The sequence below is a fragment of the Lutra lutra genome, chromosome 1, assembly GCF_902655055.1.
Source record: "Lutra lutra chromosome 1, mLutLut1.2, whole genome shotgun sequence".
NCBI classification, from domain to species: Eukaryota; Metazoa; Chordata; class Mammalia; order Carnivora; family Mustelidae; genus Lutra; species Lutra lutra.
In genome coordinates, this window is record NC_062278.1 from 28,079,615 (window position 1) to 28,095,679 (window position 16,065).

General features: G+C 35.0%; 1 protein-coding gene across 6 annotated transcripts in view; it reads right to left on the reverse strand.

Moving 5' to 3' along the window:
• Positions 1 to 16,065, reverse strand: part of USP25 (ubiquitin specific peptidase 25) — a 131,074-nt gene that overhangs the window by 64,913 nt on the left and 50,096 nt on the right. For all 6 annotated transcript variants that reach the window (XM_047721900.1, XM_047721895.1, XM_047721884.1 and 3 more), the window contains 3 exons: positions 9,069 to 9,155; positions 4,415 to 4,552; positions 2,237 to 2,313 (listed from right to left, as the gene is read on the reverse strand). In XM_047721900.1, the coding sequence (XP_047577856.1) occupies positions 2,237 to 2,313; positions 4,415 to 4,552; positions 9,069 to 9,155 (302 nt within the window). The remainder of the gene's footprint in view (positions 1 to 2,236; positions 2,314 to 4,414; positions 4,553 to 9,068; positions 9,156 to 16,065) is intronic.

A 16,065-nucleotide genomic window follows, 5' to 3' on the forward strand; every position in this document is an offset into this window, starting at 1 on the left:
GCCACAAACTGAAGAAGCTATTAAGGAAAATGCAACTGAAACTTTCGGTGGACAAGATAGAAGCTGAGGACCAGAGCCGTCAGCATCACAAACTTCTAAACATGCCAAGAAGGAAACAGCTTTCAAATAACCTCCTCTTAAGGCAAAATTTACCAAAATAGAACTTTTTCCCTCAAACACTGTAGATTTAGCACCATAATTAACCTCTTCAGAGATTTCTCCCAACTTCGTTTAAGTTCACGTATAATGGTTGGCAAGCAATTGGCCCTCAGTGACAGGCATCCAGGCAGAATGAAAACCAGTGATTTGCTGTGTACAACATATCCTAAAATTTCTGCTACAGACTTTGGCAACAACTTGAGTCTAGACTGCACAATGTTCCAGGAGTATTATATAGCTGGACTGAGAGCTAAAGGATTGAAGTTTTGCTTTAGTTCTAAAGTTTCAAAGGTAAGAAACAATTCAGTGTTGCCCACATGGGTCCTAATAACCCTCTGAAATCTAGAATTCAAGCACATGAAACTGAGCATCCAAAGGACTGAAGGCGCTATACACAGCCACGTGAGGGAACCGGCTGCAGGACCCCAGCTCTATGCAGGCACAGAAATCACATGCCTGTACCTGAGACTGAACAAACTCAGAAACTCAGAAGTGACTCTTATTTTTTATTAGCCTGCACCCACAGAGGTAAAAAAAAAACAAACCAGATTTTCAAATATAAAATTTCTTTGGGCTTTACCTTAAAAGATCAAGGGAAGGGGCCCTGAGAAGCTCAGTCGGTTAAGTGTCTGATTTTTTTATTTATTTTTTTTTATTTGAGAGATAGAGTGTGCACTGGCAAATGCAAAGGAAAGAGCCTGACAAGGGGCTGGATCTCAGGAACCTGAGATCATGACCTGAGCTGAAATCCAGAGTCAGACACTTAACCGACTAAGCCACCCAGTGCCCCAAAGAATCAGACCCTTGGCATTGAGCATGGAGCCTGCTTAAGATTCTCTCCCTCCCTTTGTCCCTCCTTCTGCTGTCCCTCTCTCTCCGGAAAACAAACAAAAACAAACAAACAAACAAAAAAACAACAACAACAAGGGAATATAATATGGGAACTTACTTCCCCCGAGAATGGAAAATGAAAGGAAGAAATCTCTATTAATATTTGAGGGTATCTTTTACTGATTAACACTGTATAAGTAGGTTAACACTGTATAAGATTTTTTACTTTAGTCTCATTGCAGGCCTTTTATAATGTTTTTCCTGAACAGTAAAGCTAGCTGTAATTTAAAAATAAAAAAAGGTATGGGGCGCCTGGGTGGCTCAGTGGGTTAAGCCGCTGCCTTCGGCTCAGGTCATGATCCCAGGTCCTGGGTTCGAGCCCCACATCGGGCTTTCTCCTCAGCGGGGAGCCTGCTTCCTCCTCTCTCTCTGCCTGCCTCTCTGCCTACTTGTGATTTCTCTCTGTCAAATAAATAAATAAAATCTTTAAAAAAAAAAAAAAAAAAAAAAAAAAAAAAAAAAAAAAAAAAAATAAAAAAGGGAAGGGAGAGAATTTTTAGCCTTGGATTTCCACCTGTCTTCTAGGTAGAAGGAAGACCTTCTAGGCAGGTCTTTTACCTGCATCTTGTTGGACCAAAGCGTCTATAGTGGCAAATCCTAAATGATCTACCAACGTTTCATAAAGATACACAAAGGAACCAGTGGTTGGTCTTAGGAGAGTGGCCTCATAGGAATGGGAGTAGGACCATCCTGAAAGTGTACAATTTCTTTTGAATAACCAAAGTCTTGTTTGTTCAACCCGATGGACAGAAAATAAAAAGCTAGGAAATGTTAAGGAGAAACTTCATTATCCTTGTCTTTGTGATTCCACCTGAAAGGACTTCATCAGAAGGAACATTCCTGGTATCCTGCCCTACTGCTAACCCATTCTTCTTCATGAAAAAGAGACTAGTGAGTCCAAGGAAAAGAACTGGGCATATGGAATTAGCCCTTTTAGGGGTTGCTCTTTAGATCTTTCTGGCAAGATTTTAATCTTACAATAGAACTCTAAAGCTACGCAGCATTTAGTCCACAAACTTCAAACAACTTGTCAATACAGGTAACATCTGGGTTCCCAAACATCTCTCGGTTTTCTGTTTATCCACAGACACTGATAGACATAAACAAAGACATAAAAGGGGAAAAAAAAATGAGTGTTATTTATCAATCTCCTAAAACCCCATCACTAAATTTCATGGTAACTTACGTCTCTTCTTCAGCTTTCATTTGGAAGGCATCTTCTAACCAATCTAATAATTTGTGTGTAAACTCACTCACATCTTGCTGTGGAAAGAAAAATAAGTCTTGTTGATATTTCAGCCTACTAATAAAAATTCTAAATACTGCAACATAAAACTTACAGCCAGTCACCTCAAACATAAATTAGTGACTCCTCACAAAAATATCATACGAAATGTTTCAAATACAAGAAATATTCAATATCAATATCAAATACAAGAAATATTCTTAACCTAACCAGAGAATAAAATCAGTATCTGACAAAAATAAGCATCATATCGATAATCACAGTGATTAGGTTTCGCTATGGGAAAATAAACATAAATTTATTATGTTATATATAATATACACAATATTTTATATACATACACAAATATATAAATTCTAATTTACAAATGAGATTTTTAAAAATAATTATTACTCCCGAAAGAGTTCTCTAACAAATCTTATAAAATAAAGGAGCCACATTACCAAAGAGTTCTTCATTATTTAAAGATTATTACTGGTTTCTTAGAAGGAAGACACGTTTTTCAGCAATTCATTTTCTTTTTTTTTTTTAAGATTTTATTTATTTATTTGACAGACAGAGATCACAAGTAGGCAGAGAGGCAGTCAGAGAGAGAGGAGGAAGCAGGCTCCCTGCTGAGCAGAGAGCCCAATGGGGTGCTCGATCCCAGAGGTTTTAAAGCAGAGGCTTTAACCCACTGAGCCACCCAGGCGCCCCAGCAATTCATTTTCTTAATTCAACTTTTACACACAACTTTTTCAGCCACATCCACTTTTACTAAGGTATGTTAAACTGGAAGGTTTCGTCTAATTAATCACTGACTCCCTGACTATTGAGTCTACCATATCATGACCTTCAAATGAATTCTCCATTCAGAACTAGCACTTACATCACCCTTTGCCATCCCTTCCTTCAGTGCTAGTTCCCCTAACATGGAAAAACAGGAATAGACAGTGGCAGCTGTATTCATCAACTACTATAATTCTTTCAGTAATGTGAGGTAGAACACAGAAAACTGTTTCACCCAAAACCTAAGGAGAAAAAAATAAACCAATCCTACTAAGACTGGTTCATCAAAGACAGATGAATCAGTGTAAACAATCGCCTTTATTTATCAAAAACCCCCAAGTATTAAACAAATCTACTATCATATATTTTTCTAGCTAGAAGTTTTCTAAAGAGCAGCTGGGTCAATCCATTGACCTTTAAAATGCAAAATGTTGAAACTTGGGGTGCCTGGGTGGCTCAGATGGTTAATCATCTGCCTTCCACTCAGGTCATCATCCCAGGGTCCTGGGATCAAGCCCAGAATCAGGCTCCCTGCTCAGCAGGGAGACTGCTTCTTCCTATCCCTCTAATGCTCCCCATTTGTGCTCTCTCACTCTGTCAAATAAATAAATAAAAGGCTTAAATAAATTTTTTTTAAATGTTGATACTTGGATCTAAGAAACTTAAGGAAATTGTTCCAAAGCCATATAGTTAAAGACAACTAAGCTCAGCACAAAAATCCAGTTATAAATATCCATACCAACTGTACTGGGTTAAATAGTGGCCCGCCAAAATATATGTCCACCTGGGACCTCACAATGTAATCTTATTTAGAATATGAGTCTTTGAAGATGTAATTAAGGTAAGGATCTTAACATGAGATCTATACAAAGATTGGAAAATAAAAGCAACAATAACAAAGTTAATGCAGTTCAGAGTTCTCTGTAATTAAGGAAACTACTTGATGCCAACAAAAATAGGGATACCAAAACCATGTATACTACACTGGCCTTGGGTTTATCACACATTCGTGAAGATTTATAACTAACATTGGTGAACATTCCTAATTTTATCCAATGTTTTCACTAATTAATTTCTATCACAATATAAATTACAGTTTCATTTATCTTAACACTTTTCAAGAACACTGTTACTTTTTTCTTAACTTTAAAGTAAATCTTCCAAATAAACAATGTTTTAAAGGGCTACAACTTATTTTTAATAAAGAGGAATAACAATTGAATAATAATAATAAATAATAATAATAACAAATTGAATTCTTCAATTCTCATGTGTCTCTGAAAAAACTGCTTAAGGAAGGATCAGATTAAATAAAACACAAATGTTAATAAGTAAGTACAAAAGAGCTACCTGCTGGGAGTCATTTGATTTGAAAGCGTCCTTAAGAATTTCAACTGCTCTTGATGGATCAACATATTTCCTTTTAGTACCAACAAGAAGTGCAAATAGATACCGCAGCTCACGCATAAAAGGCAAATTCCGATGCTCCTATTGGGGGGGCAAAACCTTAAGTGAAGATTAATAAAATCTTTACTGGTTAACAGATATTCATTCTAATAGACCAAAAATGTAACTAATATCAATTAGGGAGGAGTCCAGTACCCCTACATCAAAATTAAAGAAGAATGCTGTGACCCAGGACACTCAAAGGGCTCCAGGGTGAAAACAGCAGAGGATTAGGCTTAGCTCACAATTTCAGCACAAACGCCACATTTTCATAGCTAATCACGTTATTACCCAGCCAAGAATATCCTCTCCTCATTCAAGTCTATTTATTATAATCCTTTCCATTCAGCAAAGCCCAGCTGCTGTGGACAGTAATAACAACAGCCAACATTCAATGAGTGCTAACTTGGTGCCAGGCACTGTTTTAAGGACTTTTCCTCAATAAGGCCATTTAAACAAAGAGCCCTCCTCCTCCATGAAGCTTTCCCAGACCCTGCCAAGTCAATGATTCCTTCACACTCCACATCTGTTAAAACGAATGTCTTCCACTCAGCAATGAATCACCACCTGGTACTTTTGTGGGATGACCTGAATTATCAGATAATATTAGTCTAATAAGTAATTAGAGTAGATACTAATATTAAACTAATGTATCATCCTTCAAGCTTTCCTTTGAAATCTCAACTTTTGTTTCTCAATAAGACTGTAAACTTCTCAAACACAAGAACTTCTGTATTTCTTCCGCAACTTTCTGCTACACAAAGCAGGCATTCAATTCTTACGAACATCTGATCTCACCAAACCCTTCAGAAAAACCAACAACCCAATATTATCAATCATGAACAATTTATTTTAAAGCAAGAGGGACACCTCAGTGAAATAATTTATGGTAAAAAACAAGCAGTTCTTACTATAGTTAGCTCTTGCAATAACAATTTTAACAGATAAAGCTTATATGTCTATTTAAATATTAGAAAAAACATTTCCAAGAGTATATATGGTTGGTATTCTCAACATCATAAAACTGTACAGGTGTATATGTATATGTGTATATTTGCTGTCCAAAATAATATAATCAATGTAGAAACAGTTGTCCCCAGAATATTCAGGAGCTGCATTTAACATCAATTACAGTTTTGCCTTTTGAAATTCAAAAATATTTTCTAGCCATGGAAATTGGCTGAGAGCCAAAATGTCTTATTGTCTTATATATATATTATATTATATTACTTTTCCAATATGCTTCTCAGCAGAAATTCATTTATTTTTCAAAAGCCATATATTTCATCCTTGTTCCTTAGAAAGGAATGCCTCAAGAAACTGCACTGATGTAGCTGTGGTGATAAAAGAGAAATTTTTCTCAGGAAATTTGGGATATTTCTGAGAATTATTTTTTGGATTAAAATTCTTTGTGTGTGGGGCACCTGGGTGGTTCAGTGGGTTAAAGCCTCTGCTTTCTAAATACCTTTCTGTTGTCAAATTCCATCTTAATTACACTGTGGTCAGAAAACATACTTTGTATGCTTTGAATCCTTTAAGATTTACTGAAACTTATAAATCCAATCTTGTTACTTTATTCATAGCTAAAAAAAAAAAAATTCCAAAATGCCCTTATGTGTAAAATTCAAAACTCCTTCAAGTATTTGCTCACTGGTATTCAACATTCTCCCTGTTCATATGCTTCTCATCTATGAGTAGTGGAAAGTGTGGAAATATTGTTTATTTGAAAATATCTGCCCTTAAATCGAGACTTTAATTAATATAAATTTATGAGTAATAAGGCTTTAGCTATTTATATGGACATTACCTCTATTATGAACTTATGCATCTTTGTTTACTCAACATTTAACATATTTTGTCATCAGTTTGTGACTTTTTAAGAGAAAAGACACTATGTGTGGGAGTTTAGGGAGGGATGAGGTATTTACAGTGAGAACCCATCTGTAAATTTCTAGTAACCTCGCAATTCTCCTAGACATTAAAATTACAAAAAGCACGATAAGTATTTATGTATAAAATTAGTTTCAACCTCTAAAATAACCAAGCCTACCTAAAATACCAACTGACTTCAAAAACTACATCTCTTTTCTCACTCAATATGTATGTAATATTCATGACTGATTCACCTACTGATAAAAAATATCTTTAAGGGACGCCTGGGTGGCTCAGTTAGTTAAGCGGCTACCTTCGGCTCAGGTCATGATCCTAGCGTCCTGGGATCAAGTCCCACATCGGGCTCCTTGCTCAGCGGGGAGCCTGCTTGTCCCTCTGCCTCTGCTGCCCCTGTCTGCCTGTGCTTGTGCTCTCTCTAATAAATAAATAAATAAAATCTTAAAAAAAAAAAATCTTAAAAAAAAATCCTAATTAGCAATGCATGCAAATGACATCCCTGTGATCTGACCAAAGTGATCCCCACAGTATTCTATATCTTAGCACATTATTTTTCAAACTCAGTGTAGCAGTAAACATTACGTTAGTTGCATATAAATTTATTATTAAATGATAAGTGGCAAGAAGTCACATTAATACCTTTTCAAAAACCTGTGTCTTTTATCACCTCAGTTGAATGTAGCACCAATCAGTGGCTGATAGCTACTCTAGGTCACACCTGTTTGTTTAGAAATGTCAAGTTATAGCATGTATTGATGCCACCATGCCAGATTAAAGAATAACCTCATCTATGGAACCATCTTTTATAAAACTGCACAGATTTCTTCTAAATAAGTATCCTTTTCAGAATGGAAGTAGAGATCCTTTTGACTCCTTAACTTGAAGGGACCCCTGGACATGCTGCCCCTTCCACTACAAGAAAACAAATTTCTCCAGAAAGGTGTTGAAGATTGGATTTATATATTTTCCTAGTAATCAGCTGAACAATCTTAAAACTAGCTCTGTTATGTAAGAATGGACATCACAATTATTTTTTAAATAGAAATATAAAATTGACTTGGTCTTACTCAACATTTTAAAGAATAAAATAAATTAACTTTGTAAAGCACTAAAATCCAGAAACAAAAAAGAAAAGGTCAAGATACATATGAATATATAATTAGAAGCACTATTTCCAAATAATGTCATATAAATTATAAATCTACTTCAACTGAGATATCAGAAGAGAGACAGTGATTATTAACAAGCTGCAATAAAGAGAAGCAATAGTCCAAAAAGTTTCATGGAAAAATGTAATGAGTGAAGGGGCTTTGCTTAATTTCTCTGAAGGTCTGTCATGGGGCTGTCAAGTGATGTTGACTCCCTTTTCGAAAATGGCTTGTTTACCAGCCTGATGCTTTCTAGCTCAGAGATTATAGCAAAAGCAAGCTATAAATTGTTACATTCCCACTAGCTTGTATTATAAATGTTCCATGTTTGTAGAACAAGTGGTTTTCAAATTACACATTAAAAGAAAAACATGAGGGGCGCCTGGGTGGCTCAGTGGGTTGGGCCTCTGCCTTTGGCTCAGGTCATGATCTCAGGGTCCTGGGATCGAGCCCCACATCGGGCTCTCTGCTCAGCAGGGAGCCTGCTTCCCCCCGCCCCTCTCTCTGCCTGCCTCTCTGCCTACTTGTGATCTCTCTCTCTCTCTCTGTCAAATAAATAAATATTTAAAAAAAAACATGATTTAATTATGTATCATTCTTACAGTTATGTCACACAAAGTTCACCACTTTACTGAAACCTAAAATTTTAACATCTTTGTGAAACCAGTCCCCTTTAGGGCTACAATTTCTTTATGACAAGGTACCTAAAGCCCTAAACATTTATATACATCATCTCCATAATTAACTTTTCTCACTAAGTATAAATTTCTGCATCAGTCCTTCTTTGAAAAGCTAATATGAATACAGTAAGTAACATCATCTGAGGCACGTACTGCGTACTAGGCACTTCTAAACCCTTTGTATGTTTTACGTCATTTAATCCTCATGACTCTATAAAATAAAAACTATTATTATTTACAGCTTTCAGATAAGGAAACTAAATAGACAGGTCAAACCCTAGGTCCACAGCCAGAACACCCAGGCAATCTAGCCCAGATTATCTGTGCACTCTGTCACATTATATTGCCTAACGGCATTAACTTACAAAATAGAAGTTATAGATTTGCACTGCAAAGACAACCAGCACAAAACTAATCTTTTAAAAGGCTCATCTATACAAATAGTTGAAAAAAATTTTTATTCCCATTAAATTTTTCAGGAGGCAACTGAAGAAAGACCTTGATTTATAAATTAAAACCTATAAAGTTTACTGAAATTTGACAGCCCCAAAAAAAGAAAAAAGCAATTACTAAAGTGACACAAAAAAACTGACATATTACTGACACACATGTGAAGAAAAAAATTCATGTTTATAATATACTGATGAAGAATAGAAAGTTACTGTAGTAACTGAGATTAATGGGTTGATATCCAAATTTAACAGTTCCAGATTTGAAGAGACAAAGTACCCCCAAGTCAAGCACAAATAAAAGAACAGGATGAGATATATATGTATATATATATATATATATATATTTTTTTTTTTCCATATTCTGCTTAAAAATCTTTCATAATTTTACCTTTTGGTTTCGGGGTAAATCTTGAGCATTTGACGGAGGCTTGTAATTCAGAACTAATCTTCTAAATTCCAAAAGATTGAATAATGACTGAAAAAGAACAACAATTTAAAAAAAACTAAGAGAAAATTCTACTAACAAAACCATAAAAATATGACTGGTCTCAGAGATTTATTTTTGACTATACTACTTAGACGATTGTTGCCACTAGCACAAGACCTATTAGCTCCCAAAGAAAACGTCAAATTTCTTATATATTAACACACTATTCTTGATCACTAACAATACTTATTGTACTGGAAAGCAGAAAATGTTATGTGGACAATTCAAAATATCTACTGTATATGATATTATTAAAGGCTGTCTTTCTTTAGGTGCTTAATAAACAGTTTCCTCAAAAAAAAAAAAAAAGGTGGACAAATGCAAAGTCTAGAACTTTTTAGACATGTTTATTGAGTTATCTTGAGGTATCAATTCTACAAAAATATAGTACAAATATATTTATGGGCTAGTTGCTAAGTGACAAAGACATAAAGAAATTATGTATTATCTCTATGCTCATGGAGACACAACAGTCTAGAAAGGACACACATATTATAATAATAGAAATTTGACTCCAACATACAATAATATTGATCTCACAGAGTATGACAGCATACGAAAGATGCCCATGGAAAGGCTTTCTAGAACTGTTTTTTAATCTATAGCTTGTAATTCATTGTCATCATGGTGAATATCCGTTTAAAAAAAAATGAAATAAAATACAATTGAAAATATTAAAGCATGTCATGCATAGTAAATGCACCACAGAATACTGCTTGCAAAATTTTCACTGTATATATTTTACACATACATATATGTGTCAAGTGCTTTACAATGTAATACGTATTCCTTTCTGGGAGTCACAATTATAAACCTTGAAAATCACTGTACAGGAGGCAATAATGTACAAGGTCTTAGCAAAGCTGTGTGAGCCAATATGATAGAAGATAAAGGTAATGCCACAAATCAATGATAAAACAAGGTTTTGTTTAGGAGCTGGGTGTTGGGAAAACTGGCCCACTATATATAAAGAAAGAGAATCAAATACAGATCTATATAGATATGGACGTGCTTTAAAGACCTAAATATGAAAGGAATATCATAAAGCTGGTAACGGAAACTATAGAAAAATATTTTGGTTATCTTGCAACCTGTAAGTATTTAACTAAACAATATGAATACATGAGATAATCCATTTATTCACTTAATAAAAATTTATGAAGCATCCACTACGTGCAGACACAAGGAAGACAGGCCACAGAAAAATAAAACATATTGAATCTCTGACAAAATAACAATAGTATGGAAAGTGGAGAATATGCAGTCAAAATGAAAAAAGAGCCGAGAAGCATGTGCTTTCAAACATAGCTGTGTATCGGAGTAATGGTGGAATTTTAAAAAGTACCTAAGAAGTCTCTCAACAAAGATAAAAGGTGCCACAGAAAACTCTGAAGTACATCAAAGAATCAATGGCAAATTTCAAGAAGAACAAGACTAGCAATTCAGATCTTGATTTACAATGGGGTTACATCTAGATAAACCCACCCCAAGTTTAAAATATCATTAAGCTGAAAATGCATTTTATACTCCTAACCTACCAAACATCATAGCTTAGCTTAGCCTAGCTCAAAAGTGCTCTGAACACTTGTACTAGAGTACAGGTGGGCCAGATCATCTAATAGAAGCCTATTTTTTTTTTTTTTAAGATTTTATTTATTTATTTGACAGAGAGAGATCACAAGTAGGCAGAGAGGCAGGCAGAGAGAGAGAGAGGAGGAAGCAGGCTCCCTGTTTAGCAGAGAGCCCGATGCGGGGCTCGATCCCAGGACCCCAGGATCATGACCAGAGCTGAAGGCAGAGGCTTTAACCCACTGAGCCACCCAGGTGCCCCTAGAAGCCTATTTTAACAAAAATGTTGATCTTCTTGTGTAATTTATTAACTTACTGCTTTTAGGAGAAATTCAAATAGGAAAGAGAAAAATGACAAAATAGGATAATCCCAATCCTACCTCTTTGCTCTAAACTCCCATTGGAAAACATTTTCTTCCTTCCTGAATACCTTCCTGAAAAATCAGAATTTCTTCAGGTGTAGGTCTGCTGGTGATGAAGTATTTAGCTTCTGTTACAGTAAAAATTGTTTTTCTTCATTTCTGTACAATTTTTGCTGGTTGGAGAATTCTAGATAGCCAGTTATTTTTTCTAGCACTTTAATGACAGAATTTCTATTGATTGACAAGTCAGCTAGCTGTTAGTCAAGTTCTGTTTCTTTCTAGAGGTAATACAGGCATATCTTGTTTTACTGTGCTTCACTTTGACATGTCTTACAGATATGGTGTTTTCTACAAATTGAAGTTTTATGGCAACCCTGTATCAAGAAAGTCAACCAGCACCATTTTTCCAATAGCACTTATTCATTTTGTGTCTCTATGTCACATTTTGGTAATTTTTCACTATTACTATATTTGTTATGGTGATCAATGATCAGGGATTTTTGATGTTACTAATGTAATTGTTGTGGGGCTCCACAAATCATGCCCCAAAAGACAGCAAACTTAAGCAGTAATGTTGTTAACTGTTTGACTGTTCCACCAACTGTCCATTCCTTTATCTCTCTCCTCCTCAGGCCTCGCTATTTCTTGGGACACAGTAATACTGAAATTAGACCAGTTAATAACCCTACAATGGCCCCTAAGTGTTCAAGTGAAAGGAAGATTCAACTGATGTGGCAAACTTCACTACCATTTTATTTTAAGAAATTGCCACAACTACCCTAACCTTCTGCACACATCATCCTAGTCAGTTAGAAGCCATCAATATTGAAATAAGACCCAATAAATTATCTTTTAATTAAGGCATATACATTGTTTTTTTAATGTAATGCTACTGTACACCCAATAGTGTAAACATAACTTTTATATGCACTGAGAAACCAAAAAATGCATTTGCTGCATTTTGCTAAGAGATTCACTTTATTGTGATGGTATGGAACAAAACCCAGGTAATCTTCAAGGTATGCCTGTACATCTTTTCCACCTTACTACTTTTAGGATTTTCTCTTTGTCTATCGTTTTCTCCATTTTATTATGATGTGCCTTGGCATAGTATTCCTTATATTTATGCTACTTGATTCCTACTGCTTCCAGAATCTGTGGCTTGATCTCATTTATTAGATTTGGAATATTCTCAGGAATCTCTTCAGTCATCCTTTTTTTTTTTTTTTTTTTCTTTTGCCCTGTTCCCTTTTTACTCTCCCTCTGGAACCATAAATACACCATGTTAGAACTATTCACCAAGCCCAAAGTATCTCTTACATGCTCTTATCTGTATTTCATGCCTTTAGTCTGAAAATGTTCTTCAGACCAATTGTTCAGTTGACTAATTCTCTCTTCAATTGTGTCAAATGTACTGCTAAAGTCACCCATTGATTTCTCACCTTTATTTTTCAGTTCTAAAATTTCTATTTTGCTTTTTCTTAGTAGTTTACTTTTCTACTGAAATTCTCAATCTTGCTTTTAATTCCTTGAGCATATTAATAGTTGTTACAACAATCTAAATTTCAGGTTTCATATTACTGGTTATTTTAGCTTAATCTCTGGATACGCCTGGATACAGCTTATTTCCTGGTATGACTGACTATAACGGATTTGAGTACTAAGCATTTATTTTTATGTGAAAAGTGGAGAAAATTCTAAATTCTAGGTAATATTACCTTCTAACAGAATTTGCATTTCTTTCTGGCAGGCAGCAAAACTGAGGCCATCTGCAATCCCAGATCAACTTAATCCCAACAATTCTGAGATAACGCTGGGATTCAAAAACTATGAAGCCTGGCCTATTTTCAGTTCTCATTAATCCAAGGTTCTAGCCCTCTAGAATTGAATGAAAGTATTAACTACTACTCCAAGTCTGTACAAAACTTTGCTTACCTTTGCAGCCACTCAGCGGCCACTTCTGAAATTGCTTCAAGGATAAAATCAACCCAACATATGAAGTTTATTCTAAAAATCCTGTTCTCTCAGACCTTAGCCTCAAAATCCCAAACTGCTTTAGTGTTATGTGACATAGTCTTCAAAAGTTGATTTGTTCCTGTTGTTTTGGTTTGACGGGCTCAGGTTCCAGCAAAATATGAGCAGGTATACAGTCTAAAACTACTTAATAAGCTATTACACAAAGTAGAACTTGTAGCCATTAAAATAAATCATGGAAATTAATGTTTTTAAGTCACTAACACTCTATATCCTCAATCACAGTTGTAATAGTATTGTTCAACATATTTCTTAAAGAAAGATGGGAAAGGGTAATTGTCACTACTGCCTAAATTGTGTTTGTGACTAATGCACCCTGAAAACAAGTACCCTTTCATTCAGTTCAAAGTTAAAAGGTATTTGTAAAAATTCTGAAGAGCATTTGGTAAAATGGAATTTGGCTGAACTCTTGCTAATAACAGAAAGCTATAAGAAATGAGATTTCAAATAACTTGTGGAAAACAAAGAGTGATAACAAGAGAGCAAAGGGATATAAACTGTTTATAATGAAGATACTGTGGAGAAGCAAGATCAATTCTCCTTAGTGGATTAAAAAAAAAAAAGGAATAGTATCACAAAAGTTCAAGGTAAGGTAGGAACTGAAAACACATGGCATGATTAAAAGACAGAAGTCTGTATACAGAGCAGTTAAATCCCCATGTCCTTCCCAATACAGAAAGGTCAGACAAATACCACCTCCTTCTGTGGGATATAGGATATTTAGTCTTTGGATATAATTGAACTGAACTGACTTAGGGTCAGAAAAATCAGTCATAGTGTGTGTGAGAGGGAATAAAGATTCAGGGCTACAAATAGGAGGATTAAGTAAAACTTTGCAAAGTGATCCTCAATCAACCTTCCCACAATCTCCTTTCTCTCAGGCCTGCTTTGGCAAGCCAGCAATCAGTGCTTAAAACACAAAGAACAGGAATCCAGCTTGGACTTGAGACGGAGAAAACTTCCGTGGTAAGAAGACAGAAAGAGAGAGAGAAATAGAGAGAGTAATATGTTTACACATATAGAACATATTAATAAGACCATAACAGAGATGTATTTAGAAAATTTTAAGAATAAGTATATAGAAAATATAAAGAAAACAAAGGTATTTTCCTGACAACACCAGGAAAACAAAGGATTACCAAGGGGTACTCCCAGTAAATCACTGTAATATTTACAAAGTCATAGAAAATGTAAACACTGACTTCCAACTATCTTAAACTTATGATATAACTATGTTGGGAATGAAAGGAAAGGCAATTCTGGGTAAGTGAAATGACAAAACTAAATCCACATTTATCTCATTAGGAATGCATGTCATTTAGGAAAATGAAGATAAAAGGAAAAACAGCTACAACTGGTTGTAGTTGCTATTAAGAAGCAGAACTATGAAGCAGGGAGGTTTGGGGCAGATTACTACTGTTTTTCATTATAAGCCTTTTATTGCTGTGGAATTTTTTATTTTCTTTTTGAACTAGGTACTTACATTCTTTTATGAAAATTTAAGATTTAAGAGCAAATAATGTGAATAAATATATTAAATGGTATCTTAACATCTTTTGAAAACCTGCAGCATCGTCTCAATTCCATTCATCATTAGGGTGATAAAAGCATCTATAGTCCAACACTGTATTATATATTGGTATAAAACAAGAACCTAGAAGATGTGTTCTCTGCCTTCAGGATGCTCGTATTTTAGTGAACCTGGAGTTATATGACTTTTGAGTAAGGGACCCATATCCTTTATCTTGCAACTCACAACCCTTCTGAGTATGAAAGAGAGCTTGAAGACTTAATAATAGGCACAGTAGGTCTATAATAGAAGTAAACTGGAGCTATACAAGGCAAACCGAGAAGGATGAACACCTTACTTCTGAGCATCTCAGAGGCATCCAAATGAGAAAGGTACCAAAGGTCACCATGAGAATCTATGAATTATACCCCAAACTAGCAAGAGAGGAGTATACTTCTAAGTAGCTACTTCATTCACTGATATCCTAGTGGAGAAAAATCAACCCCCAATATTCCTTTCTAGGTGTAAATTCCTGGATAAAAATACTCCTGACTAGATAAGGGGTTAACGCCCAATCTAGGATAGTCAGGCCAATATTGCTAGCATCCAAAAAATTATTTAAGCCAACCTCTGTCCCATCTTCTCTTTGCTTATACTCCCTTTCTGATATTGTCTCCCTTTCTGATATTTTTCTCCCAAAATATTGGTCCCAGTTCCTAAGTAAAACAAGTATAAAGCTATACCCTCTGTAGCCTGTGCCTACTACCTATTTTGCTGTTAGAAGCTTATTATCCACATAAATTTCTATAATTGGCTGATGTACATATAAGGAAAAGAAGTCCCAATTGTTTCACACTAGTCCTGCCAACTAAGTAAATTCCATGCCTGAGAAAATGTTGTAATTGAAACTTTACAGTACATTTACATCATAGTTTGAACAAGTTCCAATTCACTTGGAAAATACAATAAGAAACTTCCAACACTAACAGAGATTTCCTGCCCAACTTTTCTTTCATAGGTGAAAAATTCCATTTATGATGATAAACTTTTATATCTCAGATGATATCTGTGGAATTAAACAATAATTTCACAAAATGAGAAAAATAAAAAATTTTAATTGCTAGAGATGAAAATGAAATGCTACTTAAATAGCATACAATAAAATTACATTAAGAAAAAAAAAAAACCTGAAGTGATCTTTTGACAAATTTTTCTGCCCACCCACAATTTTCCAAAACTTGAAGTATGACGTATTTCCACACACCAAAGCCAATGATCTTCATTATAACCCAAACTTTTCAAGGCTAGAGGTCACTTCTAGGTTTCCAGATTTCTCAAAGAAGTGATTTAAAAATATATATATTAGTAACAATAATCCCAAGAACCCTATACTAGCCTACGTTAGAACACTACCAGTTAAACA